The following is a 27959-nucleotide window of genomic DNA, read 5'->3' as shown; positions in this document are numbered from 1 at the left end:
TGAAGTGCACCTACAGTAGAGGACACAAAGCCCAGCAGGGTCCCCTCCCCCGGGTGCCACCCCTCTCGGGCAGTGACAGGTCCTGCCTGGGCCTCCTGTGCAGGGTGGGTTTCAGGTGCTGGGCGGAAGGTGCCCCGTTAAAGGGAGCAGAAAGGAGGCTCGTCCGGGGGGCCATGGAGGGCAGGAGTCTTGGGGGATCCCCGCAAAGATGAAAAGTGGGCCCCTCAGGCGAGAGAGAAAGCTGTGGTCGGAGGGGAATCCTGCAGTCTGAGTTGTGGCGGTGGAGCGGTTTCAGTGCGCTGTGGGCTGGGGTGACAGCCGTTTCAGAGCACCTCACGGGCGCCACCTCCACACCAGCTCCTCCATCCTGGGACGCGGCTCTGTGGCACCCCAGGGGCAGCAGGGGAGACCGAGGGGCGGTGCAGGGAGGCCGCGGAACTGCTCAGGAGGGAACCCTGCCAGTCTAGGCCCTGCGTCTCGGGGTGGAGGGCCATCTGCCTCCCAGGGTGAGCTCCCAGGTGTGACGTGGAAGCAGGGGCACTGGGCAGTGGGGATCAACATGTGGGCACCTGGACTGCACGGGTGGCGGGAAGGCCGAGGACCACGGCAGGGGAGCCCATGGGCCGGGGACCCTGTGCAGGGGCTTCTTTGGAGTAACACCACACTGCCAGTAGGAGGTAAGGCCACGGGCGGTCAGCAACAGACCAGAGCCTCCCCACAGCTGGAATTCTTTTTGCGTTTTATTTTGGGAAAACCACAGCCAAAAAAAGAAAAAGGTGGGAAAACATGGGTGGACTGGGATTTGTTCAAATGCCCCAACTTCCCAGGTTTCTCCCGGTGGGTGCACACGTGGATCTGCCTCCGACACCTTTTACATGTTTTTCTCTCATTATGTCGTTCTTCCTCTTTTACATCCACGTTATTCTCCAGAGGAGACAGCTGTTCCTGGTGGTCTTCATGTCCCCCCAGGATTCAGCATGACAGACGCACCTGCGGAGCTCTGGGCCCGAGTTGTGACCTGCAAGACTCTCTGAACCTGGTCCCCCGGAAGCTTCCGGGCAGGGGAGAGGTCCGTTCATCTTTGGGGCCAAGGGGCGAGGCAGTTAGAACTTATTAAGACAGTTGAAAAATTTTCAGGAAGGTTTAAGGCAAAAAGCGCACAAGAGACTCTGAGCCTTATCTTCTGTAAAGTTCCAGGAAGTTCTGTTTTCCCCAGAGACCCAGAGGTTTATTAGGCACATTCAAGAGAGGACGTGGGCCATCTCCAGAGCGGGGAGCGGCCCCCGGAGTTTGGAAGTCCTGCGGGGTCACCTCCTGGCTGACCCTCCTCCAGGCCACGGGCGGCCCGGAATCTGACAGGCACAGAGAGAATGTTCTGGCGCGTTGCTGGTGCTGTGCCGCAGCCCCCTCAGCCCCCCGGGAGGTCAGAGTAGCTGATGCACAAGTCGGTGTGACCCCAGCTTCTGAGCCCGGCTAACGCTGCCGGGGAGCCAGACACCCCCAATTTCACAGGGGCCTGGGCTCGGCTTCCTCTGGCCACGCTTCTTCTTGGGGACACAAGCAGCCTCTTTCCCTCTGTGGCTCTGCCATGGCCTCTGCTCACTGCCTTCCGCTTGTGCTGGGGACTGATCCAGAGGTGGCCTGTGACCGTGTGCAGGCCGGTGACGCGGCCGACTATGTTTTATTGAGATAATGCTGTAATTTCCTTCCAGTCCCGTGCAGGCCTGCATTTCTGGCGTCTGGGCACAAGTCAGGCCTGGCAGCTCTGCTCTGGGCTGCTTGGTGGCCTGGTGCTGAAGTCACCTCCTGGCCCCGCCCATCACAGTCATGGCGCTCTGACTGCCCCGCGCCATCAGCCCTGGGGCAGCTTTCCTGGTCCTAGTTTTGTCCTCTAACTGTGCCCTGGGAAATTGGGTCACACAGAAAGGGGGCCCTGAGGGTCTCTTCTCGGAGCCGCTCCCATCGCCTGCCTGACCCCCGCAGGCCTTGGTCCGCTCTGGACAGTAGTGACCTATTTAAGTCACCCCAGTTGACTTCAGGATGAAAAACAGAAGCAACCGGTGCGGGTGCGGGAGTGGGAGCAGGTGTGGATGTGGGCATGGGTGGGGGTGGGGGTGCCCGTGTGGGTGCCGGTTGGGGTCCAGGTGTGGGTGCGGGTGTGGGCACGGGTGGGGGTGCCCGTGCGGGTGTGGTGTGGTTGTGGGTGTGAGCATGGGTGGGGGTGCCCGTGCGGGTGCTGGTGTGGGTGTGGGCACGGGTGGGGGCGTGGGCAGGGGTGTGGGTGCCGTGCGGGTGCTGGTGTGGGTGTGGGTGCTGGTGTGGGTGTGGGCACGGGTGTGGGTGCCGTGCGGGTGCTGGTGTGGGTGTGGGTGCTGGTGTGGGTGTGGGCACGGGTGTGGGTGCCGTGCGGGTGCGGGAGTGGGAGCAGGTGTGGGTGCGGGCATGGGCACGGGTGGGGGTGCCGTGCGGGTGTGGTGTGGTTGTGGGTGTGAGCATGGGTGGGGGTGCCCGTGCGGGTGCTGGTGTGGGCGTGGGCAGGGGTGTGGGTGCCGTGCGGGTGCTGGTGTGGGTGTGGGTGCTGGTGTGGGCGTGGGCACGGGTGGGGGTGCCGTGCGGGTGCTGGTGTGGTTGTGGGTGTGAGCATGGGTGGGGGTGCCGTGCGGGTGCTGGTGTGGGTGTGGGTGCTGGTGTGGGCGTGGGCACGGGTGGGGGTGCAGCGCGGGTGCTGGTGTGGGTGTGGGTGCTGGTGTGAGTGTGGGCACGGGTGGGGGCGTGGGCAGGGGTGTGGGTGCCGTGCGGGTGCTGGTGTGGGTGTGGGTGCTGGTGTGGGCGTGGGCACGGGTGGGGGTGCCCGTGCGGGTGTGGTGTGAGTGTGGGCACGGGTGGGGGCGTGGGCAGGGGTGGGGGTGCCGTGCGGGTGCTGGTGTGGGCGTGGGCACGGGTGGGGGTGCCGTGCGGGTGCAGCGCGGGTGCTGGTGCAGGTGCGGCGTGGGCCCTCGCTTCCCAGCTCTCTGCCTCTGGGTGGGTTGGCGTCGAGGCACAAGAGCCACCTGCCCCAGGTGAGTGTCCGCCTTCCAGCGCCGCTCAGGCCACTCTCGCTGGGCAAACTGTCGCAGCGGCCGTCCTGTGGTGACCGGTTCTGCTCTCCAGGAACAGGCGTCCCCGTGACCTGGGGCCTCCGCTGCGGGCCGCGTGTTCGCTGGGTTCCTGGTGGAATAACCTGACCTTCATCTTTAGGGAACTGGTCCTGTGGCTGCGAGGTGGGCGGCAATGGTCTCAGTCACGTTTCACTTCCAAGGCGACCTTGTGTGGGACAGGGCCAGTGATACCTGGAGGCCATAAGGGAAAGTACTGGGCTCTTGGAGGGAGAGAAACACGCAGCCAGGGCCACAGTGACGCGCTGGGGGCTGAGGAGGAGGCGGCGGGAGGACATTGCCCAGGCGCTGCCACTCCGCGGCCTGGCGTGGCCGACTCGGATGCGGCCTCCCTTGTCTCCTAGGCACCCCCTGGCCACCTTCTTCCACCTGTTTTTCCGAGTGAGTGCCATCGTCACCTACGTGTGCTGTGACTGGTTCAGCAAGAGCTTCGTGGGCTGCTTCGTCACCGTGCTGCTCCTCCTGTCCTTCGACTTCTGGTCCGTGAAGGTGAGGCCCCTCGCCAGTGACGCTGTCTCTCCAGATGTGTGTGCTCTGCTCCCCGCGGTGACGTCCCCTATGCACACGGGACCCCGGGTGCTCGGGTTCAAGCCGCCGAGTTCTGAGGCCTGTCACAATTAGAGGAAAAAGGGCTTTTAGAATTCTGTGAATGGCTCCACGATGAGGTGACGCCCGCGAGGCTTTGGACTCGGGTGAGGTTCTCACGTGGCATTCTCGTAGTACATTCCAAGCTTCTACAACACGAGTGCGTCACCTGTACGTAGCAGTCAGGGGGTCTGTCACTTTTTAGAGAACGCTTAGAGATCAGAGACCTTGGACGCCCATTTGGAAAGCCACCAGCGTCAGCTGCCGTGTTCGTCCTGTCCCCAGCACAAGCTGGACGTGGACTGGGACTTTGGCTGTACTGGCCACGGCCCGCTGACGGTCCTCTTGCCGTCCTCCTAGAACGTGACGGGGAGGCTCATGGTGGGCCTCCGCTGGTGGAACCAGATCGACGAGGACGGGAGGAGCCACTGGATCTTCGAGGCCAGAAAGGTGTGCTGGGGGGGGGCACTCCCTGGTGCCCCGGGGTTGGGGGCAGCAGTTCTAGCGACATGAGCGCGTGGCCAGAGCCACGGGGGGCCTTGGCCCACTTCCTGCCAGGTTTGAAAGCTGCACTCCTCGCCCCCCAGGCCTCTCCGAGCAGCACGGCAGCCACGGAGGCCGAGGCGCGGATCTTCTGGCTCGGCCTCATCATCTGCCCCGTGATCTGGATCCTGTTTTTCTTCAGCACCTTGTTCTCCCTGAAGCTCAAGTGGCTGGTAAAGGACACTGGGGCCTCCTGGCTCTCCAGAGCCCGGCCGTGGGAGCGCGGTTTTGTCACTGTTGTCATTGGTTGATAGGTGGAGGTGGCACTATTGAGACAGTCACGCCCGGCACATTTTGGCCACGGGAAGGTTGGAGTTCAATAGCTTGGAGCTGTACAAGCATCGCCACCTTCATTTCAGGACATCTTCTTCCTCCCCAAACACTCTGTACCTTTAGCCTATGTCCCTTTCCCCCAGCCCCGGGCACCTGCCCATTCTGGGACATTTCACATAATACGTGGTGTCTGTGGTGGCTTGGTGGCCTAGCACCTTTCCCAGGTCTGCCCAAGCTGTAGTGGGCATCCACAGGTCATTCCTTTTTGTGGCTCAACAGTATTCCACAGTACGGTAGACGCTTCTCTTTATCCATTCTTCAGTGACGGTCACTTGGTTGTTGACGGCCTTGGCTCCCATGGGTAATGGGGTGACAAAGAAGCTTTGTTCTTATTAGATGTACGTCTTGCAGTGCTAGGAGTGGAACAGAGCCCTGTGCAGGCCGAGCTTCATCCCCAGTCCTCAGGCTCAGGAAAGCTCCCCCAGTGCTAGGGACGGAGCCTGGGCCTGCTCCACCCGAGCCACAGCTCCGGTCTCGCTAGGCCGCCCAGGCTGGCCTTGCGCTCGCCTCCTCCTGCCTGGGCCCTGGTGACTGGGTGCAGGAGTGCAGCATCGTGTCCGGCCGAGGGAGGAGTCTGTTAAAAACCAAACCCACACACGACACCCTGCCTGGGCGGGGGCCCTCTAGGTAGCGATAGGCCTGTGAGGTCGGAGTTCCATTCTGGAGGTGCGTGTCCACTGCCGTGGTCTAGTCCATCTGGTGACACATCCAGATGTAGCGCCTGCCCCCGTGGAGTTGAACACGTGGCCTCCGGGCGGCTTTGGTCGCTCTGTGCTTCTGCTCCCTGCTGTGAAATGGGACGGCAATGGCACGACCCTCGGGTGAGGGCTGGGCGGTGTCCGGCAGAGCTGCTGGTCACCGCTGGCAGGGTCCTTTCCCGGGGTCGGGCCAGGCTGGGTGGCACAGGCACAGTCCTCTCGGCCCTCACAGCCCCCTCTGCCCTGCCGAGCCAGGCCCTCGTGATCGCCGGGATCTCGCTCCAAGCCGCCAACCTCTACGGCTACATCCTCTGCAAGATGGGAGGCGAGAGTGACATCAGCAGAGTCACGGCCAGTCTCCTGTCCCAGACCGTGTTCCAGACGGTGAGTCACTGAGCTCGTGCCCAGGACCCCCCTTCCTGACCTGCGGGAAGCGGCCTATGCGGGTCACCTGACCGCCGGCTGCTGCTGGCACTTTCTATTGGGGCAAAACACACAAAATGGGGCACGTGAACTATTTTCAAGTGCACAGTTCTTGGCATTAAGTGCGTGCACAATGCTGTGTGATCATCACACTGTCCCTGTCCCATCGCCCCGACTGAACTCTGTACCCGTGAAACACTAACCAGGTCCCGTCCCCCCAACCGGCACCCACCACTCCGCTCTGCCTCTGGCTCTGAGGCTCGAGGGCCAACTCTAGGTGTGATCTTACGGAACCTGTCCCACACCGTCATTCAGTCACTGAAGAGTGACTTCTAGAACCTCCAGAAGTAAGGACAGAATCAGGAAGATTTCTCACATTTTTAAAGTGAGAAGTGAGAAATAGATCTTTTAAATCTGATGGGACTCAAGCTGAAACGGCTTGGACCATCCTAACCCGAACGCCGTGCTGTGTGCCAGGACCTCGGCGGGCAGTCGAAAGGCTTCCCGGGCAGGACGGAGAGCCGAGCTGACTCTCCCCCCGGGTGACGTTCAGAAGCCTGGCCTTCAGGGCTCGAGACTCACCAGCACTCGGTGAGAAACGGATCTGGCTGGTGGCCCAGGAGCTGGCGGGAGGGGCAGCCCCTGCCCCGCTGAGCCTGTGGTCTGGGTGGCTCCTGCCGATGCCCTGAAGTGGCTGGGGGCTCAGCCAGGTGCGAGCCAGATGCCCTGGGCCCTGCAGCCATACCTCTTTGGAGGGTCTCACCTCCGTCACACAGAACAGATGCAAATCCAGCCCCCCCAGCCGCCCCTTGTGGGCAGGGAGGAGAGGGCGGAGGAGAGCGGGCGGAGGAGCAGGCGGAAAGAACAGGGGACTTGCCCGCCCTCTGGAAAACGGGATCTGCTCTTCCCTCATGGGTCTCGGTTCCTGTGTGTCTCATCCTCAAGTCACTGGAAACATCTGGAGTTCACATCTCTCTAAAACCCTGAGTCGTTTGTAGGTGACCCTGGAGGTCACTGGACATGCTGCCCACTTGCTAACGGTGCCAGACCGCGTGCCCGGGGGGGCTCTTCCAGGGACCTCCAAGGGCTCCCAGCCGCAGCACGTGTGCCCAGCCCAGAGGACGCTCAGGTGGCTCTGACGCCGTCCACTGCTGGGCAATGTGGCCAGAGGTGCCACTGCTCTGCAGTGGGCCACGCTAACCCTTGGTTCCCTCCAGGCGTACCTGTCACCAGAGGCAGAGATGGCTTAGACGGGGTCCGTGGTCAAGGGGGCTCCCGAAGAGCACGTCCCGGCCCCCAGCCCTGGGTGTCCAGAAGCAGGCCTCGTGGGACAGGTTCAAGGAGACACTTTTATTTTAAATGGCACGTGTGTAAGGAATGCCCTTGGCTGTGTTCTGAGGAAGGTGGCAGACAGCTGATCACAGTGTCTTCAGGACGTGACTTCCTGTGGCGCCAGCGTCTGGTCCCTTTGCCTGCAACCCCACCTGACCCGAGTGCTGCCCGTAGGTTCTGCAGCTGGGGGCTGCCCGGTCCCCGGCTCTGTCCCCTGCTTCAGGAACTGCTGGGGCTCTCCACTTTTGATTGATGGGGACTACAGAACTCCTGGATTTCTGGAAAACAGCGAATGGGCAGAGCGCTAACCTGACCAGCCCTGCAGGGAGCTGCCACGCCACAGCAGAACCCTGGCGGCTGATTCCCTGCAAAAGCCTGTCCCTAAGATGCCCTGAATCCTAGAATGTGACCCCAATGCCTCCCACTGCCCACTGCGGTTGTAACCAGGGGCTGGAGGCCTTATATGGGCCCATTCTGCAGCTGGCCCCTGGGGACTGCATGAGGGGACAAGTAAGACCCGGCCTCAGCTGAGAGGTGGGAACTCTAACTTCTGGGACTGCTACCTTAAACCCAAGGCCACCAAGACTGCCCGTAGGTGACGTCTGGCCTGCCGGTGGCTTTGCTTTGCACCCCGGGGTTGGTGGTTTTTCTGGTACTGGGCATTGAACTCGGGCCTCGGTCACTGAGCCACACCCCAGCCCTATTTTGTATGTTATTTAGGGAAGAGTCCCACTGAGTTGCTCAGCCCCTTCCTTTGCTGAGGCTGGCCTTGAACCTGCGATCCGCCTGCCTCAGCCGCCCAAGCCGCTGGGAGGACCGGCTGCGCCACTGCGTCTGGCTTTGGGCTTGTTTTAAGTCAGTTTCTTATTGTCTTCCTGAAACACACTTCCTCTGCCATGGATCTCACCTCCCTGTGTCTGTTAAGCTATGAACTGGTTCTCCACACGGACACCCGGGCAGCTTTCTCACAGCGTCCAGGGCCACTCTGTCCAGGGCCACTCTGTCGTCCCGCTCCCCGCCACCCGTGCTGCAGGCGAGTACTCGGTCCTCCCGCCCAGCGCCTCCCGCCCATTGCCTCCCGCAGCTCCCGGTCAGCAGGCGTCTGCAGTGACAGACACACACTTACTCTGAATTATGCTCCTGTAGGCTAGGGTGGCTGGTGAATCTGGAGCTTCAATAAAAAAGGACTGGCCTTTGTCACAGCTCTTACCTAAAAGAGGAAAGAGACAATGAGGGCCAGGAAGGACATGGCTCAGGAAGGCCCCGGGTCTTTCTGTGCCGTGGTGATGTGGTGGTCTGGAGCTGCCAGCAACGTGGGGACCTGGGACCGCAGCTGTGTCCCCTGTGCCCTCAGAGGCCCTGGCCAGCATTTCCACTCTGCTCTAAATCGGGAGGTGATGCACGGGAAAGGCAGGCTCCAGGGCCCAGGCAGGGCCTGGTGGGCCTGGGTGGGCCAGGGGACCTGGGTGGGCCTGAGAGGGTCTGGTGGGCCTAGTGGGCCTGGGTGGGCCTGAGAGGGTCTGGTGGGCCTCGGAGGACCTGGTGGGCCTCGGAGGGCCTGGGACGGCCTGGGGAGGACCTAGTGGGCCTGGTAGGCCTGGGAGGACCTGGTGGGCCTCGGAGGGCCTGGGAGGGCCTGGGTGGCTGCATCGTAAGAGATCAGCTGGTTCTTTGAGTAAAAAGGCAAGGAGTGCGTATTGTTACAAAGAAAAAAGTACAGACACAGAGGGAAAATACAGTGAGAAGCAAATCCAAAAAGGTCCTAGTATTCTTGGCACCCTTCCAGAAACACCGTGTGGCCGTGCACACGCAGCCTCTCACACTCACAGTGCAGTGGGCGTGTCCCATGCACGCCCCTAACTTCATCTTCAATCCTGGCCAGCTGTGTGGCTCTGGGCTCCAGGCCCCTGCAGGCCACACCCGGGTATCCGGAGGGCCACGCATGACCCAGGGGAGACCTGACCCCGAGGGGGACGGGCTCGAGGACGTGCTGGTGGCTGAGCCGTGTTCCCTGGAGCCACAGGGCACCTGCAGGGGCTGACACCCACCCCCTCCTCACGGCACAGGCGTCCCCTGATCAGTCCCTGGGCCACCAGGCCCAGGACCTGGGAGGGCAGGGCACAGGCTGGTGGGATGTGATATGAGCTCCGTGTCACTTGTGCCTGTTCTGGCCCTGGCTCTGGGCTCCGAAGGGAGGTCCCTGTCACTGAGCACCACCCTGTCGGTGGCAACTGCTGGGAGGTGCGCGTCCCATGGCCCAGGGGGATTTCTGGGCCTGGGGGGTTCCCACCCTCACAGCAGTCCCTGCGTCCCTTTCCTCAAGGAAGGTCCCCAAGCTGTCCTCCTGGGCCTCCTCCGGGCCACCTCACTCATCCCTGCAACCTCAGTGCCGAAGGGCATGACCCTAGCCCTCCCGGCCCTCCCTCCCAGCTGCTGGCACACGGAAGGCCCACGGGCCACTCGGGCCACCGCCCCTGCGCACAGCGCTGGTCCTGGGCCCCGCAGCACAGCTGCTGCTTCGCCGCCCTGACCACAGCACCTCCCCAGCAGGCTGAGCGGGCATCGGGGGCCCTGGTGCCTTCCTCCTCCCCCCTCAACTCTGCCCCTTCTTTTCCCCGCCAACGCCCTGAGCCAGGCCGGCCCTGACCTCCCTGAGGTGGGCCACCTCCCCGTGCGCCCGCCCTGGCACGCAGGGCGCACGCTCCAGCACCACAGCTTCTCCTGCCCGACGGGGCCGAGTGTGAGGCCTGGTGCAGAGCCCTCTGCCCACGGGCGCCCACCCTTGCTTCCGCCCTCAGCCCCAGGTGCCTCTGCTGGACGAGACCACCTGACCCCATCAGCGAGTCCCACCACAGGCTCAGATAACGGGGTCAGGAGCAGGGCCTGCCCAACCCCTCAGCAAGCCACAGCAGCCCAGGGTGGCGACGGGGCTCAGTCACCCGAGTGTCTCCCAGGCCTCAGGGACCACATGTCAGACACTTGTGGACCATGGTCCCCACACTGCAGGTCAATGCCAACTGCTCATGGGGAGTGGCGGGCTGCCAGGAGTGGGGACAAAGGGGTCCCTGTGGGGCTTCCGCGGAGGCAGGTGGCTGCGATTTCCTCCCTGAAGGGCTCCCCTCCCCCCGCAGCCCCACTCCTCCTGTCCCCTCTGCCTGATGCCTCTTCAGTCCCCTGCCACGCCTTCCTGAGTGACCGCTCCACCCTCCCTCACGGGGTGTCACTGCTTCTCCCTGACTGGCCTCAAGGTGGCTGGGGCAGGAGCTCCGCGGGGTCTGGCTGACTCCAGGGTCCCTTCCTGTGCTGGCCTGCGTGGCACCACCAGGGTGAGTGGCAGTGAAGGCCCACTCCGTGACGGCGCGGGAGGCAGGCCGCTCCGAGCACCCACCTATGTGCGGGTCCAGAGGCACTTTGCCGAGGAGGGGGACCTTGAGGTCCTGGCACATGGCTTCTGCGCCGCCCGTCGTGGGGGGGAATATCTGAGATTCCTTCTGTGAGGAGAAGCAGAGGGGGAGCAGGGTTCGGCTTCGGTGTCTGCAGAGACACGCTCTGAAACCGCTGGACATTTAAAAGAGCTCGCTGCATGCAGAACGCCCGCCACCAAAAAGTCGTCCCCTTCGCCAGAGGCAGAGGCTCTTAATCCAGGCCCACTTCCCAAAACAACGGCAGCAGCAAACCAGCCTCCAGGAGCCACGGCGCGGCCCGCCCCTCACCTTGCACCCCTCACCTTGCACCTGGGGCAGACGAAGCCGCTCATGTTCTCCACCACCCCGACCACCGGCAGCTTCACCTTGTGGCAGAAGTTGATCTCCTTCCGCACGTCCTGGAGCGACACCTCCTGTCAAAGTCAGGCCCACAGGGGTCCGTCAGCGCGCAGGGACCCAGGCCTGTGTGGCCCAGGGGGCTGCGACACGGTGGCACCTCTTGGGTGCCCGTATGTGACAAGTCCTGTTCCAGCTGCCCCAACTTTCCAGAAGCCCCAAGAGGGTAGACCAAAGGCCAGGAAGCAAAGGAGCGATGGAGCACGCCGAGGGGGTGCGGGGGATGACGACAATGACGACTTCCCAGGCAGGGGCCAGGGCCCTGGGCCGTCAGGCTGGAAGCCTGCCCCTGCGGGTGGGGCTCTGCGGGACTGGCCACGCCCCTCTCCTCGTGCCCTCCTCCTCTGCGCCCCTCTCCTCCATGGCCCCTCCTCCGTGCCCCTCTCCTCCACGGCCCCTCCTCCGTGCCCCTCTCCTCCACACCCCTCCTCCGTGCCCCTCTTCCCCGTGCCCTCCTCCTCCACGGCCCCTGTCCTCCACACCCCTCCTCCGTGCCCCTCTTCCCTGTGCCCTCCTCCTCCACGGCCCCTCCTCCACGGCCCCTGTCCTCCGTGCCCCTCTTCTACACACCCCTCCTCCGAGCCCCTCTCCTCCACGGCCCCTCCTCCGGGCTCCTCTCCTCCACGGCCCCTCCTCCGTGCCCCTCTCCTCCACACCCCTCCTCCGTGCCCCTCTCCTCCACACCCCTCCTCCGTGCCCCTCTCCTCCACGGCCCCTCCTCCGTGCCCCTCTCCTCCACGGCCCCTCCTCCGTGCCCCTCTCCTCCACACCCCTCCTCCACGGCCCCTCCTCCACGCCCCTCTCCTCCATGGCCCCTCCTCCGTGCCCCAGTCCCCCGTGCCCCCTCCTCCACGCCCCTCCTCGGTGCCCCTCTCCTGCGTGCCCCCTCCTGCGTGCCCCCTCCTCTGTGCCCCTCTCCCCCGTGCCCCCTCCTCCATGCCCCCTCCTCCGAGTCCCTCTCCTGCGTGTCCCTCTCCTGCGTGCCCCCCTCCTCCGCGCCCCCCCTCCTCTGTGCCCCCCTCCTCGTTCCACCTGGCCACCTTCCCTCCACCATGGCAATCCCAGCCCTGTGGCCCAGCTGGGGCCGGGGTCTGGGGTAGTGTGCTGTCCCCACCACCATGGACAACTTCATGGGCAACAAGGACAGGCAGACTGTGGCCTCCTGGGTCACCTCAGACACTGCTCGTCCTGGTGCCACTTCATTGTGCACAAACATCATCCAGCCCCTCCTTGTGTGTCCCATCCATCATCATTCTAGGGCCACCCACGAGCTCTCCACGCCTCCCTGTCTACAATGGCCGCTCCGTGGCTTCTGTTCCCCAGCTCCCCATCTCCTCGTACCTCTGTGGCTCGGTGTCCTATAGACACACCTGTTCCTTTGTCAAGAGTACCACCTAAACAGCCGATTCCCACAGCATTGCTGGGTGGGGGACTGGGGAAGGTGCCCCTGGTCTGAACGTGCTGCCGCCCCGTGATTTCGGGAAGGGCTGGCACCTGCTGGCTGCTGCTCTCCTGGGATGATCCGCGCAGTGGGCTCAGCTGCCTCTGTCACTGCTTTTCTGGGTGCTGGGATGAACCCAGGGCTCCTGCGAGCTCAGCTCAGCCGCTGGGACCCGCAGCCCTGGGCATCTGAGCGTGAGGCTTCTGCAGGTCCTGCCAGGTGGGGCCAGCCGAGGACCATGGGCAGGAGGAACGCCCTCTGGCTCCACTGGCAGCCACTCACCTGAGGAGTGGTGACGATCACGGCCCCGTCGATGTGCGTGGCGGCCAGATACTGGACGACGGACAGGTGCTCATCGGAGGTCCCCGGCGGGGTGTCCACCAAGAGGTAGTCCACGTCTCCCCAGTCCACGTCACGGAGGAACTGCTTGATCATGCCTGCAAAGGAGCCAAGCTCGGCCTCCCTCCCTTGCTGGCCGCAAGGCCCTGCAGAGCAGCTGGGGTCTGCACTTCAGCTTGGCGTGAGCTCCACGTCCAGTTCCCACCTGGGGTGGCACTGTCCCCAGGGGGCACGTGCCGAGGTCGGGAAACACGTTTGGTTGCCATGTCTACACCATGGGTAGAGGCCGGGGCACAGCTAGAACCCTGTCCGCCCTGCCGCGAGGAACTCATCTGGCCAGTGCCCGCCGAGGTGCCCGCCCTTGATCGCAGTGTCGTGCCACAACCTCCTGTCTCGGGACCGATCAACCTGGTGGGACTCCCCCTCACACACCTCTCTCTCTGACACAAACAAACCACGACGAAACCACAACAAAGTTAGGCTGGGTGAAGCTCAGCCCTCGCCTCGCCTGCACAAGGCCCGGGTTCAACCCCCAGCACCCTAAAAAAAGGATCCAGGACATTCTAGATGGAGGAGAGAAAACTCACACCAGCTATTAAAAGTGACATAACGGAAGCTGGCGTTTCCTGCTCTCTCCAACCAGGGAACACGCCAGGCACCAGAGCTGACAGGGGCGCGCGGGCGGAGGCAGCTCGGGCGAGCACCTCCTGGCACCAGGGGCCCTGGGCTCCTCCCAGCCCCAGGCACAAGCCAACCCCTCCAAGGCCCCACAGGTGACTACTGCTCTGCACAGGGTGGGACGTGAGGCCAAGGACACGAGGACAGGGACAGCGGGGTGCAAACCGTTTTTCTTTGGTCCCCTCCAGATGACGGCGTCGTCAGGGCTGCTGAGCAGGAAGCCCACTGACATCACCCCCAGGTTGTCGTCCACATACTGCAGGGGGGGACGAGGGCAAGACACGCTTTACCAAGGCCACAGGCTGGCCACCTCCCTGGGTCCCTTCTGGGCCTGGGCGAGAGGCAGCCCTGCCCTAGGAGCACATTCGCTCTGTGTCCTAAAACCACGCTTTCATACAAGGTGGACACAGCAAGGGGACCTGAGAGGGCACCGTGTGGCCTGGCTGGGGGACCGTCAATCGAGCTCAAGCAAACACCTGTGGTCACCTCAGCTGTCCTGATCAGGGTCGGCCACGGTGGCCCCTGGGGCCAGACGCAGCCCACCATCTGTGTCTGAGAATAAAGTGTTGCTGGAACACGGCCAGGGTCACCCCGTCACCTTAGCACTCTGGGCCATGGCACGTGGAATGAGGTCCGCAGAGGACACCTTTACCCACCCTGTACAGACAGGTCTGCCCCTCCCGGTCTCCGCGCCCCTCCCGTGCCTGGGAGAGCGCCTCTGGAGGCATCCGTGACAGATAGGTGGCTGAGAAAATGGTGACCAACCCACTGCCCGTCCACGTGCACACCTGCCCTGCGCAGCACCTTCCCAGGGAGACAAGGGAAACTCACCACGGGAGACCAGCCCGAGCCGCTCTGGTGGACCTGTGTGAACACGGGGCGGTGAGTGTGGGAAGTCACGTACGCTGGTCACACTGCGCACTCAGACAAACCACGCAAAGACAGTCTCCCGACACACAAGCCACCGCCGTGAGGAGCGGCACTAATTTCGTGATGGGGTGCACAGCCGGGCGGGGCGGGGTGGAGGTGCAGCCAGTCAACGCCCTCTGCTCCGAGCTGGTTGTTTTGAAACTGCCTCAGTCTTTAGGTAGAACCAAAATTACTCGGGTTCAAATTTAACTTTGCATCTGAACTTTTTTTGAAGAGCGAGATGGGGAAGGGTGGGAAATGCAGCTGACCGTGGAGCAGCAGGCTGCTTCCGCACAGCCCAGCGGTAAGGGGGCTGCGGTCGGTTGGTTCCAAACCTGTCCTGTCAGGGGCTTGAGGTTTGTACCCAGCCCGCTGCTCCCGCTGCTCCCAGGGCCAGAGCTCAGATGCAAGGTCTGTTTTCCTTGACTGAACGGCTTTACTGAGATGTGATGCACACACAATTCACCACTGAGCGTGCGCAGCCGATGACTTTCTGAATATCTGTAGAGCGGTATGACTAGCCACAGTGCCATTTAGGACACTTGCAAGACTCAAAAAAACTTGCACTCCTTAACTGTCACTCACAGTCCCCATGATGTCCCCAGCCTGTGAGACCCCTCGTCTACTTCCTGTGGGCAGATTCATCTGCTCCGTTTTTTTCTCACAAACAGAATCATACAATAAGTGCTCCTGTGCGACTGGCTGAAGTCCTACTTAAAACCCCGTTTACTACTAGCTACAGCCATTTGCTAAGTTGTTGGTCTTAAAAGAGGGATAAGCGTGACCAAGAGAGAAGAAACAGTCACCTACGACCGTACATCGACCTCATCATTTAAAATTCTCCACTTCTTTCTTTTTATTGAGATGGCCTCTCGCCCTGTTGCCCAGGCTGGCCCTGAATCCTGGGGTCAGGGCTCCTCCTGAATTCTGCCTTCAGGGTAGCGGGGACACGGCGCGGCTGCTGCGCCTGGTTGAACTTCTGGTCTCTAAACCCCCGGTGAGCTCGGGCAGCGTGCCGCTCCTGCCCGGGTGTGGCCTGCACACTGGCTCCGAGGCCGCTGGTGGAGGGCCTTCGGATCCTGCTGCTTCTCAACCACAGGCAGCCTCTGCCTCCCTCCCCCAGCCCCAGACGCAAGCTTGTGGCCTCCGGGAAGCCTCCAGGGCTGGCGCCCCCTGCCTCAGGTGACGCTCCAGCCCCAGGGACATGGAGGACACTGGCTCCATTGGCCCAGGGCGCTCTTCTCAGCTCCCGCCCACTGGCTGGCTGCTCAAGGCCAGCCTCACTGAGCACCTGGCCCGACCCTCTCAGGACAGCCTCTTGCTCTGCCTCTGCCATCTGCCCCCCCACGAGGCTTTACCAGCCTCCTTCACCACGGACTCTGGGCACAGTGCCCAGCCCCCAGCCCCACTTCCGTGCACCGCCCTGGGGGTGTCCTCCAGGGAGGGCTGGCCCCTGCAGAGACATGGCCCTGCCCCACCCTGCCCCTGCCTCAGTTCCCAGGGCAGACCACAAGGGAGGAAGACTTCCTGGCTTCCCGGGCAGACAGGCGAGCTGGCCTGGCGTCCAGGTGGGGAGCTCCTGCCCCTCCCGTCTGCCCTGTGCGGGCTGCTTCCCTTCTCTCTAAGCGGCGCTTCTTGAGCAGCGGGGTGGGCTCCAGAGACGATCCCACCCCTAAGTCCACGCTTCTGGTAAGCAGGCCAGTGGACGACGGCACACCGACCTGAGTTTGCCGCGTCTTACGCCTTGGGGGCCGACTGTCTGGGCTGCACAGCTGCAAAATGCAGTGTTACCTGTTCTCCTTCCAGGCCCATTATCTTGGGAATCGACGGCCCACAGATATCGATGTCCAGAAGAGCAACCTGGGGAACAAGACAGCAGTGGGCACCACCTGGGAACACACCCCTCCAGGCCTGGGGCAGGGGACAGCAGACAGAGAGGGTCGGGGTCAGACTTGGAGCAGGCAGACTCCCGAGAGGGAGAGTGTAAGGCTGACCTTCCAGGCCACCAAGGCAGAGTTCAAAACTCCCGGTACAAAGTTCACCAAGGCTGTCCCCACCGCCCCACCTCAGCCTGGCCAACTTCCTTTGGGCTGATCTTCTGGACAGGGCAGCAGGTCCGTTGGAGAACCAGGTTCAGTCACTGCTTATTCAGCCCTAGGACGTGGTAACATTACCTCTGCCTTACAGAAGACAAAACTAAGGTTCAGAGAGGTCCAGTGACTTGTTCAGTGTGCCAAGAATACAGCGGGGACATAGTCAAAGTCCTCAGTTCTTTCCCTTAACCCAGGGGTCTGGAAAGGAGGGCCAGTGCAATGCTTCCAGCTGACCTCTGACCAAGACACTTGCCCTGGTGACCTGACGGTTAACAAGATTTCAAAAAAGAGATCTACTGTAAGAAAGACACTAGAAAAGCTCTGCAGGTGACTCAGCGGCAGTCTCTGATGACACCCTCCACCCCCAACACCGTCTCCCCTGTCTATAAATAAGGCAGGGCTGAGATTCATCTTGAAGGCCGAGTGTCTCGGATCCAGAGTGCGGCATCTCTGGGTGACTCTGTGGCTCCCCTCCTTCATTCTCTCAACAAACCCAACCCGTGCCACCAGGGCAACCCAGCCGGGAAGCTCCACCTGGAGCTCGCCAGGCCTCCTGCGCCCCCTGCTGGGCCAGCCCGACAGTGCAATGGGCTCGCTGCAGGAGCGGGGCTGCTCTCCCTCTGCCCCTTCACCTGGTGCCTGGGGTCCGCTGGACAACCCAGCTCCACACCATTCCCCCGGGAGCAACTTGATCGGTTTCCCCCACAACCAAGGGTGGGGACGGAGTAAAACAATGCGTGGATGCAAGTCACCTCGTGGGCACCCGAAGGCTGTGGACAAGTTCCTGTGCCCAGATCCCAGGTGAAGCCCCCCAGGTGAGTAGTGGAAGATGTCGCTGTCCAGTAACCACGGTGTTCTCTTAGGTCAGCCTGGGAGCCCTGGTAAGGGAAGATGCCTGCACTGGTCCTCGCCAGGACCCCGCGGCCAGCCTCGGGAGTGGAGGGTCAGGCTGCAGTTCCGCGGGGCTGCAGGGATCCAAGGCTTCCCTTTGCCCAGCTCCCTGAACTCCCCCTGAGAAGGGCAAACTCTGGGCCTGGCAGGACAGTGTCCTCTCATACTGCTGCTGCTCCTCTGCCTGGACCTCTGCACTGTGAAATGAGTGCCCAGGGCCACTAGGCCCCGCGGGCTCTGAGCCTACGCGGCTTGGGGCGGTGGGCAGATACTCCAGGCCCCAAGCACCCAGCACTGACCTCAATGACACAGCCCACCTTCTGGATGAGGTCCTCTGTGTGAGGCCAGCTGAGCCCCTACTCCTCCTGCCTCCGCGACTCACACGCGCCCTGGGCTGCTGCGCCTGGTCAGGGTGTCTCCCTCACTGCTGTCTCCTGATGCCAGCCCCTTTCCAGGTGAGACAGCAGGATGGCCTTGCACAGTGAGTGCTGAGCTCCTACCAGGTGGCGGGTGACGAGGGACAGGGTGTGCCACCCTCCTGGTGGACGGAAGGACTGAGGGCCGGGAGAAGTCTATGCTCCCATCCACACTCAACAAGGCCTCTCCAGCGTGTGCCACGAGCCAACACTGTGCCCACTCTGCAGACGCACTGTGGAGTGGGTCTGTGCAGGAACAGCACTTTCCACGTGCTTCTTTTAAACCACCTGTGCATAAAGAAACCCGCGACCCAGGGCTTTCCACACCGGGTGGCGTTTCCCCCGGAGCACTGCAGAGTCTAGGTGTGCGCACCACAAACACTTCAGCAGAACCAGGTGGGAGGGGTGACATGACTGGCTGACTACTGGGCCAGGGCAAAGTGCGTCTCGGGAGGCTGTTTAAGAATATTCCTAAAAGCTTCTGAAAGTCAGGATCACTCTGGATAATAGGGCTGATCTGAAAAAGCAGATTTCCTGACCACCCCACGGGGCAAATCTGACCCTCAGGTGGCCAGAGACTGCTGCCTTCCAACAATGAAATCCACAAGGACATTTTGCCCTCTGCACTGTGTGTGAGGTGGGCTGCAGCACAGCTGAAGCAGAACGTGCCACTGCGCTCCACACGCCAGTCATGGTGTGCAGGGACGGCTGATGGTAGAGAGTCCCGACAGCCTGCTGCTGGCCCTGTGCTAGCGCTTCACCCGCCCCAGCCCGCTCAGTCCTCCAGGTCCCACTTGATGGATGAGAAAACAGAGGCAGGGAGAGCTTGGTAACCCGCCGGAGGCACAGCAGAGGTGTGGACAGAGCTCGGATGTGGGGCTGGCGACCCACGACACTTCAGTAGAGTGGACACACGGACAGCAGCCTGGGTGATCTGGGCTTTCAAGCTCATGCGAGCACACTACTCAAGAAGAAATGAATGACCTAGGACGAGGGTCAGCAAATGTCTTCTGAAGGGCCAAGAAGAAAACATTTTATGCTTTATGGGCAACCAGGGATCACGTGGAGGTACTTAGTCATGGTTTAAAAGGAACCATTTAAAAACGTAACGCCACCCTCAGCTCCCAGGAGATGGTCTAGATTTAGCTGATTACTGTTTGCAGGTTCTTGGCTTAAAGAAAGCCCAAAAGAGGTTAGTAAGGAAGAAAAAGAGGTCTGACGTAACGGAACAGTCCACCTGCCACCCCTTTTCCCTTTCTTGGTCACAGAACCCAGCACCATGCTTCAGCTAACGACTGGGCAGTTCCCTTTCCTTCTGCAGGGACAGTGCCAAGTCCCACTTTGTCTAAGGACTCCACCAGGAGCCCTCAGACAGAAGGAGCCTTCTCTGGGTTTTCCCAGGTCCTACCTGTGTGTTTTCGTCCTCCGCCAGGCCGTGGGCAAGGTGGGCGCTGAAAGTGCTCTTCCCAACGCCGCCTTTTCCAGACAATATCAAGATCTTGTGTTTCACGGTCTTCATTTTTTCTTTGATTTCCTCTATGGCTAGAGGGGAAAAAAAGCAGTTCAGGTGACAAAGTCCCTGCCTCAGTCCTGAGTGTCACCCTCCCAAAGGGCTAGAGGGAACTAAGTCCTTGGGGCTGTTTCAAAGATCCTGTGTGAGATTCCACTTCACCAATGGTAGTAGGAAGAGCTACAGAGAAAATGAGGCTATTGTCACACCTGAAATTGTCTTCTTGGTTTACATGCCTGCCCCCCCCAAGAAAGGGAGCGCCATGCGGGTGGGGTGATTCAAGTCTTCACTGCAGATCACAAAGGTTCACAACCTGGATGAAATTCCCAGGGGACATTGGGCCATGTCTGGAGACATTTTTGGATGTTACAAGGAGGGAGTGCGACTGGCATCTAGTGGGTAGAAGCCAGGGGCACTCCTAAATGCCTACAGCACAGAACAGCTTCCCAAAACAAAGAGCACTCAGGCTCCAAATGTCACTAGTGCTGGGGCCCAGAAACCCTGACAGGCAGTGGGCCTGTAATGAGCTCCTGTAATGGACAACTGTCACCTACTGTGCTTTCAGTGCTTCCTCTTGTTTCACATTCTTAAAGTGACACTGCCAGACCACTGTTTCTCCATTTTTGACGAGGCTCAGGACGCTCTGAGAGGCTGAGGCTTTTGCTCGAGGTGTTTGCAGTGGACCCCAGAACTCGCCCAGTGTCTCTGAACTCCTTCAAGATTCTTTTCCCAGCCTCTCTAAGTAGTGCTAGAGTCCTCCCCACCTGGGGATCTGATGTGATGGCTCGCTCTCCTGCTGCTCTCCCTCATTAAGCTAAGCTCCACTTAGGGCGGCGACCATCACAGCTGTCCCCCAGCACACAGCAGTGTGCCCAGGAGGTGGTTACATAGAGTTCTGCTGAATGAATGGGAGACAGTCTTCAAAGGAAGAAAATTCTGCCTGGCTGTTCAGCGAGGATTTAAGTCCCTATCGGCTCCGCGGTCCCTACTGCCACTCAAGCCTCTGGCCCCACCCCTCCTGGATTTTACCACGCTCCACCGCCCTCGGACTCCGCCCCTTCCGGTCACTGATCTTCCAGGCTCCTCCCCATCTCCGCCCCTTCTCCCCCGCCCTCATTCCTAGAGCCCGCCCCTCACACGAGGACGCTCCTCGCTCCGTAGATCCTAAGCCCCGCCCTCCCAATACGTACACAGTACGGCCTACCCCGCGCCTGACGTTCCTGCCTCAGGTCCCGCCCCTAGCACCGCCCCACCCCTCCCAAGCCCCGCCTCTTCCGGGCCTGCGCCTTTCACTTCCCGTTCAGGCCCTGGCCCCGCTCACCCGGATCCGGAGCGGCGCCGGCTCCAGAAGCACACAGCCGCTGGTTGGGACATCCCTGACAGGAGGCCCCCCGGCCCGCCTGGGTACTGTCGGCCCCGGGACAGTCTGAGCGGAGACAAGATTACAGTTAGAGCTGCTCGCGACCCTTCAGCCCCACCACCCACGCCCCCTCCGCGAGCTGACCGTGAGGCACCTCCTCCATTCTGCCGCTGGTGTCGACGCGCTCACCGGAACCCGCGACAGGCATTTCCGCCTCGCGGGCCCAATCTGACCCTCCAGCCCCGCCAAATAAGTCTCCGAAATAAGAGGACGCTGCGCATGCGCGAACTCTGTGCCGGCGGGGCTCTTTTTTCTGCGTGGTCTAGAACCGCTACGGAGCCTGTCGTCGTCACTTCGACCGGTGTCCTGAGAACCCAGGCTTTGCCGTAACCTGACCTCAGTTCTGTTTCCATGCCCAAGAGGTCGATGTGGTTAATAGGCAGTCTGCAGGCAGGTTTCCTCGATTGTTCCAAAGAAGCTCCTTTGACGCCCGCATCCTGGATTCAGTCGACAACCGCACGTTGTGTGCTTGCAGTTGTACACTTGGTGCACATCTTTGTTCCTTCGTTGGTAACGTGGAGCGTGGTCACATGGTAAAAGGAGGTTCTGCCCAATTTCTGCAGTAAATGGAACCGAATGTAATGAGGACGGGGGTGTGCCCTGGGATGGTCTGATTATCCGCTTTTCTATCGACTTTTTTCCCCTCTCCCTCCATTTAGCATCATCACCTGCTCAGTTATGTTGGTCTTTGTGATTTTCCCCAGTCCTGTTATTATCTGGGTGGTTATTAACTGGCATTCCTTTTAAAGAAGAACTTCCTGTTCCTAAAGACTTAACTATGGACGATCACCAACCCTTCCCCCAATACAGCATATTTGTCCAGTGAAGCCTTTTCGAGCCCACCCCCGTGTCCTGCCGTCGCTGACCCAACCTCAGGGAGTCTGTTCTTGCTTTCTTTTTTTTTTTTTTTTTTTTTTTAAAGAGAGAGTGAGAGAGGAGAGAGAGAGAGAATTTTTAATATTTATTTTTTAGTTTTTGGCGGACACAACATCTTTGTTGGTATGTGGTGCTGAGGATCGAACCCGGGCCGCACGCATGCCAGGCCAGCGTGCTACCACTTGAGCCACATCCCCAGCCCCTGTTCTTGCTTTCTGACAGGCACGTGTCCCGGGCTCTCCCGCGGCTCTCGCTGCAGTTATTTTCCCAGGGCGCCTGGTTGCTCTCAGTGGAAGGCAGTGTTTGGAAACAGACCTCTGTGTGCCTGTGGCTGTTGGAGGATCATTACTTGCAGGTTTGGCACAAATGTTAATGAATGCACAAACCTCACCAGCCCTGGGCACTAAGAATAGAGATACTCATTTGTCAAATAGCAATGTCACCTATCACCACCAAAGTTGTAGCCCGCCTTTTTTTTGAACACAGTATTTGCCACCTATTGTGGGTGTGTTTTGAATGTGAATTACCTAATGCATTCATTTCAATAACCCTATCTACAGGGTCCCCGACTCCATTTTGGGAAGCGGAAACTGAGGTTTAAGACAGAGCTACTTTCCTGATGTCCCATGAGTGGTAGTGGGAGAGAGGGGCTCAGGGAGAAGAGCCCCCGCTGTCTGCCTCCAGAGCCTGCATGGTTGGTCTGTGCTTCCAGAGGACTCGGCCCCTGTCGTCTCGTTGGGACAACAGATAACTAATCGTGTCATTACAGTATGATTAGGGGTATGCAGAAGAGGACTAGGGTGACAGGGGTGGAGCCACGTCATCTAAGAGCCTGAAGACACCAGCAGGGGCAGGTTGGGGGAGGGTGGCAGGTGTGTTTCCAGTGGAGCCCACAGTGTCAGTGAGCCTGGAGGGCAGGGGTGATTCTCCTGGCGGGTCGGGAGAATTTTTGTGTTACCAGCTCCATTTTGCTGGTGACACAGAAGTGCTCCTGGGCTTGCAGAGCCTGGATTCCAGGAAGCTTCACACAGGGCCTGGGCACTTAACACAGGCCCCGCGGGCAGGCCACGTGCTTACCAAAGAGAGGCTTGCAGAGGTTGAGAGGCCTACCGAGGGTCCCACCACCCTCTGGAATTCTGACCACAGGGTCTTTTCCTTCTGCCAGAGATGGCCTGTTCAGGTTCTTCCTGCTGCCCTCAGACACTTCCCCACAAGTTCCTCTGGCTGTTTCCAGCAGAGACACCACCTTCCATCTCTCTTTGTGCTTCCATGGCAGGGGCCCTCCCACTCGGTAGGACTGTGCACAGTGACAGGGAAGAAACGCCTGAGGTTTTTCAGCCTGTCCCTTGCTCCTCACTCCTCCACCCCCCTCCCCCCCCAGGCTGGAAAAATGGTTGAGTATTCCACCCCGAAAAGTACAAGAGGAAATGCACCCCAGCCTCGCTCTAGGTCTCCCCTCTCCCCAGCCAAACCCCTGTCCCACTTGGGATGGAATTTTCCACCCTTGTTGATGGGAGCAGAAGGGCAGAAGCGAGGTAAACAGAATTCCCCACCTCGCGAGTGAGAAGGGCTGGCCCAGGGATCCTCGAGTGACTCTCACTGGAGAGTGATCATATTTACTCAAGTTCAAGGGCCACTCAAAGCAATGCCCCGAGGCCCTGCTGTGGGTGGTTTCATGTCCACCACATCATCTGTCGTCCAATGTGATCCTTCCTCGTCTCTACCTCCCGCCTCTGCTTCTCAGTTCAGACCCGACTGTCCTGACCCACACTGTTGGGTTTTGTTATGATTTTCCCACAAGCATATCCAGCGTCCTCAACTGCTCAATCAGTTCCTGCTTCTGGTTTCTTATCTGCGCAAATGGCACTCCCTGCGCTAAGAGCTCAAGCCACAGACCTGAGTATCCATTGGCCTTAATTTCTCCATTTCCCCTGTATCAGCTACCAACTATTTGACAACAAGTCAAGGTGACATGAGTGGTTTAAACCAAATTGCTCCTTACTTCTCATGGATCTTCTGGTTTCAGGGCTTGCTCTGTGGCTCCCTTGAGCAGGGAGTTGTCTGGAAGGTCTGACTGGTTTTCCACGCGCCACCCAGAAACAGTGCCTAGACGCCCGCTCACGGTGTATCAGCCAGAGTCAGCCCCACGAGCACGCCCCAGAGGCACAGGAAGTGCAGTTTCACAAGCCGGGTCAGAGGAGCCCCAGATACGGGTGGCATGTGAATCTCCCACCCATCTTCCATCCTGTCCCCCACAAACCAGCCCCATTCTCTTGCCCACTAACCTTCCATGGCTCCTGTGGCCCCAGGAAAGAGTCTGCTTTCCATCATGACCTTCAGTGGTCTTCATGAGTCATTCCAGCTTCATGTCTTGCACAGGCCGGATGAACACTAAGCCCTGCCCGCTGGACAGCCGGCCTTCCCAGGCCCTCTAGTCCTTCCTCTGTTGCTCATGCGGGCCTGTTTGCCAGGAGTGTCCAACCCGGGCGGGTGTTGCTCATCCAGCATTGTCCAGTCCTCCATGACTCGGGTCTCAGCAGCCTCTCCTCATGGACGCCGTTCCTGGCCTGTGCAATCGACTGCTTTCCCTTTTCCTGAATACAGTGTGTTCCAAAAGCCTGGGCATACTTTTCTATCCTGACAACTTCCAAAGTATGACTGCTAGGAACAAAACAAAAACCAGCACTGGAATTTCGTGCAAATTTCCTTTACACTTACTTAGGTTCATGAATTTGAAACGCTAAATTATTTTATGAATTTCAGTCTCTTTGGTTTTGAAGTAGTCCCCCAAAGACCTTTACCATAATCAAGCTTCTCCAGGAACCATAGTTGAACTTCTTGTCAGCAAGATCTCTACAAAGAACGTCAGCAGGATTCTGCAGAGAGCATTGTGATTTGAAGTTTGTTTCTTTTTTGGTAAATGCCAGATTTGCAGACAAAAGTCATGGTAGACTGTCTCAGGGGAGTTTGCTGTGCAAAAGTCAGGTCTCTTTTTCCATAAAACTCATGAAACCTCTGTCAGACCTAAAATATGGGACAAAGAGTCACTGTTCTGTGCTCACCCACTGTCGTTCGCCCACCCACTGAGCACACATCTGAAAGAGTTTCCAGACTCAGGGTTCTGGGATGAGCCCCTCTGGAACATCCACTTAAGGAAACCTCTTTCCTGAAAACTTTCCCAGGTGTGCAGCCTCATCTCCCCGTCACTGTAAGATGGTGAGTAAGACTGAAACAACAGATGTGTCTTCATTGTTCTAAGTGTACAAACGACACGTGAAGGACTTAAATTGAAAAATGATTTAAATAAGTTAGAAAATGATGGAGAGTAAAATGTGGTTGCTAGGAGTCGGGGTGGGGTGGGGGTGAGTGGGGGAGCCCGGGGGATTTTTAGGACAGTGAAATCACTGTGCTTGACCCTGTGGGGGACACATGTCTTCTACATTTGTCAGCTCCCACAGACTACAACACCCAGAGCAGCCCCCAATGTAAACCATGCACATCAGTAGGTAAGAGTGTGCCCACGTGGTTCACCCAGGGGGGCAAATGAGCCAGTGATGGGGAAATGGAAGGGGCTCAGCTTTTCCACACACCTAAAAGCACTCAAAAAGCAAACTCTTAATTGTTAAATACATTTATACTTCTGAAATTATTAAAGCTTCAGTGTGCACTTTTAGAACACCTGTGTACACTGTCTCAGCCCAGCTGCTCATTACCATCACCCGGGGAGTTCTCAGAATACACACGCCTGTGCCCCGCCCTGCACACCTCGGACAGGAAGTGGGGTCTGGGCAGCAACGGGACCACAGAATAGGGTAGGCTACACAGGGGTTTACCGAGACACAAAGGTGGGCAAATTTGACCTCACTTCTCATGAGCTGAGAGGGTGGGGCAAGCTACTTCGCCTTGCTCTCATTCTGCTCCGCTGCAAAACAGGGATAACAGCAGCAGTTGTTTCAGGTGGTTTCCAGGGGTTCATTAACACCTGCACAGCATCCCCAGAGTGCAGACCTAACATTCATTGTGTCTAAATAAATTTAGGGTTCTAGGTTAGAAAGGTAGAGACCAGAAACTGAGGCCAAGGCGAAGAAAGTTGTGCCAATCACACAGTAGATTATTGGAAGGAACAAGACTAGAACCGAGGTCAGCTTGGTTTAAATAAATAATAGCTGCCCATTCAGCAGTACAGGGGCATTTTAAACAGGTGCAAGTGGTCAACTAGTCATTAGAGACTTGCAGAAGGTGCCGGAAGTTCCCCAATTTGGCCAGTAGGTGGAGATGTTCCCCTATCTATGATAAGGAAATTTGGCAGTGGAAACAAAATTTAAGTTTAGGAGAACTTCCTTAGGACCCAGCAAAAATATCCTCCTTGTCTTGCCTTAGTGTGTCACTCTTTCCTCTAACTTCTTGAGTTATGACAAGTTTTAAAGTGCCCTTGCCTACTATTTCCACTATCGGTGTTATTCTGCTTTGGTTTCGATTGAGCCCTCATTATGGGTTATTTTTTCCTGCTTCTCTGCATACTTGCTGAATTTTTTTTTATTGGACGCCAGACATTGTGAATTTGACCTTTTTGAGTACTGAAAAATTTTGTACTTTAACAAATATTTTGATCATTTTCTAAGACTCAGATAATTTACTTAGAAACTGTATTATTTAAAATAATATTTTTTGAAGTTGTAGATGGACACAATATCTTTGTTTTATTTATTTTTATGGTGCTGAGGATCGAACCCAGTGCCTCACACAAGGGAAGCAAACGCTCTGCCACTGAGCCCCAGCCCCAGCCCCAAAACTTTATTAAAAAAAAAAAAAAAAAAACTTTTTGGAACTAAGTTCTGAGGGGGTTGGGGGTAGGGATTGAATTCAGGGACTCTTGACCACTGAGCCACATCCCCAGCCCTATTTTGTATTTTATTTAGAGACGGGGTCTCACTGAGCTGCTTAGTGCCTCACTGTTGCTGAGGCTGGCTCTGAACTCAGTGATCCTCCTGTGTCAGCCTCCCATGCTGCTGAGATGACAGGCAAGTCCCACGGCACCTGTCTTGGGACTGACTTTTAAGCTGTGTTATATGGGATCAGAGTGGCATAAGACTAGAGCTAATTTGGCCCTAATATTGAGGCAAAATCCATCTAGGTATTTGACTTGATGCAAAATAAACTGAGGTTTTCTACTGCGGTAGATGCAGACGACTGTGGGATCAGGCACCACCTGCAGCCCGTGTGAGCTCTGGGGATGCACCAGGAGTCCTTTCAGGTGAGTGTTTGCTCACTCCTGTGCTCTGCTCAGTGCTCAGCCTAACGAAGCCTGAGGGCACCCTGGGCAGAGCTCCATGCGCATGCTCCGTGCACACTCTGGCCATGCGGAAGCTCCACCTTCCCAGCTCCGTCTCCTGAGCTCAAGAAGGACAGTGGATGCTGCTGGCTCTTCCCGTGCCTCAGCCTGGACGCCTTCTCCAGGCCGTCCACTGGGCAGTCACAGGACTCTCCTCCCAGGTCACTTTCCCTTGTGGCTCGATGTCCAGAACCTCACAAGTCATTGTTTTACGTACATGGAACATTTTTGGAGTTGTGTCATACAGGAGGGTAAAGTTTATCCTTGCTCACTCAATCCTGACCAGCAGTGGAAGGCCCTTAGTCACACACACACACTCACACTCACACACACACTGATGTCTGTGGGTTATACAGGCAGCATTAGAACAAAGATTTATACATATTGGCTTTTATGTTGTTTGAGGAATAAAATTCTAAACTTTACAAATAAATAATACATGGATATTACGTGTTCATGTTATAAGAGCGCATATGAAATTGTATGGAAGACTTTGATTGAAAAAGAAATCTTTCTTGGTGCCCCACCCACCCTCTCCACTCCTGCTGGGTCCAAAGTCCTGTCACCGGGAGTCCCCCCAGTAGTGTGCCTACAACCGCGGCTCTCCCAGGCGCTCCTGCTGCACGGGCTCTGGCTCTGCTCCTTCACTTCTCACATCCCGCAAAGCTTTGCCTATCATCAGATCCAGGCCTGGCCTCCGTCTTTTTATGCTGCACTGTGTCCTTAGGTGCCAGCAGCTTCCTTCTCCCCAGGACAGCTGGTCAGTTCCATTTGTCTTCACTGTTGCGAGCAAAGCATCGGGGGGCACAGGTGTGCATGTATGTGTGTGTGAGTAGGCGAGTGTGCGTGTGTGTGCGCGTCTGTGTGAGCACGCATGTGCTCAGGGATCTGCAGGTATCTTCATGAGATGGCTGCATCACTGGACGCCAGCGAGGCCAGGGCTCGAAGCACCAAAAACACACCTGAGCCTGACGCAGAACCAGAGCTCTGCCGCGGGTGGGGTGCAATATAGTTTCTGGGTGACACGAAGTGACACGGATGCCGAATTGAAGGCCAGCAGCGTCCTTCTGGATTTCCCGACTTTCCTGTTTGAGCGAGGTGAGTGTGAGTGTGTGTGAGTGTGAGTGTGTGTGTGAGTGTGTGTGTCCCTAGCTCACCGCTTGG

General features: G+C 58.7%; 2 protein-coding genes and 1 long non-coding RNA gene across 5 annotated transcripts in view; 2 read left to right on the top strand and 1 right to left on the bottom strand.

Moving 5' to 3' along the window:
- Tvp23a (trans-golgi network vesicle protein 23 homolog A) overlaps positions 1-8266 on the top strand; it is a 21303-nt gene extending 13037 nt beyond the window's left edge. Inside the window, exons 3-7 of the mRNA XM_078024638.1 lie at positions 3500-3644; positions 4101-4190; positions 4328-4456; positions 5570-5698; positions 6955-8266. Coding sequence (XP_077880764.1) covers positions 3500-3644; positions 4101-4190; positions 4328-4456; positions 5570-5698; positions 6955-6987 — 526 coding nt within the window. The 3' untranslated portion in view covers positions 6988-8266. The remainder of the gene's footprint in view (positions 1-3499; positions 3645-4100; positions 4191-4327; positions 4457-5569; positions 5699-6954) is intronic.
- On the bottom strand, positions 7073-20871 carry Nubp1 (NUBP iron-sulfur cluster assembly factor 1, cytosolic). 3 transcript variants are annotated; one of them, XM_078024636.1, is made up of 11 exons: positions 20672-20871; positions 20489-20593; positions 19066-19199; positions 16049-16168; positions 14180-14212; positions 13514-13604; positions 12614-12768; positions 10797-10907; positions 10458-10560; positions 8196-8279; positions 7073-7347 (listed from the first exon to the last, which is right to left on the bottom strand). In XM_078024636.1, exons 1-11 carry the CDS (start codon positions 20733-20735, stop codon positions 7289-7291), a joined length of 1059 nt encoding a protein of 352 aa, XP_077880762.1. In that variant the 5' UTR covers positions 20736-20871; the 3' UTR covers positions 7073-7288. The 3 variants fall into 3 exon arrangements, with proteins under 3 accessions (XP_077880762.1, XP_005327234.1, XP_077880763.1); XM_005327177.5 differs by having other exon boundaries at positions 16049-16117; positions 20672-20829; XM_078024637.1 differs by lacking the exons at positions 20489-20593; positions 20672-20871 and adding an exon at positions 19722-20150.
- A 64-nt stretch (positions 20872-20935) lies between these two features.
- On the top strand, positions 20936-27239 carry LOC144367590 (uncharacterized). The gene is made up of 2 exons (XR_013427151.1): positions 20936-24679; positions 26644-27239. It is a non-coding gene; the product is annotated as an uncharacterized LOC144367590 (long non-coding RNA).
- Positions 27240-27959: the final 720 nt, after the last annotated feature.

This window comes from Ictidomys tridecemlineatus, chromosome 10 (assembly GCF_052094955.1).
Source record: "Ictidomys tridecemlineatus isolate mIctTri1 chromosome 10, mIctTri1.hap1, whole genome shotgun sequence".
Classification (NCBI taxonomy): domain Eukaryota; kingdom Metazoa; phylum Chordata; class Mammalia; order Rodentia; family Sciuridae; genus Ictidomys; species Ictidomys tridecemlineatus.
This window is presented reverse-complemented; position numbering and strand designations above follow the sequence as displayed.

Coding starts and splice junctions, on each gene's coding strand:
- Nubp1 (XM_078024636.1), bottom strand. CDS start 20,735: ATGCCTGTCGCGGGTTCCGGTGAGCGCGTCGACACCAGCGGCAGAATG. Junction 16,169..19,065: donor CGGAGGACGAAAACACACAG/GTAGGACCTGGG, acceptor CCCCTGCCCCAG/GCCTGGAGGGGTGTGTTCCC. Junction 10,561..10,796: donor TCGTCTGCCCCAGGTGCAAG/GTGAGGGGTGCA, acceptor TTCTCCTCACAG/AAGGAATCTCAGATATTCCC.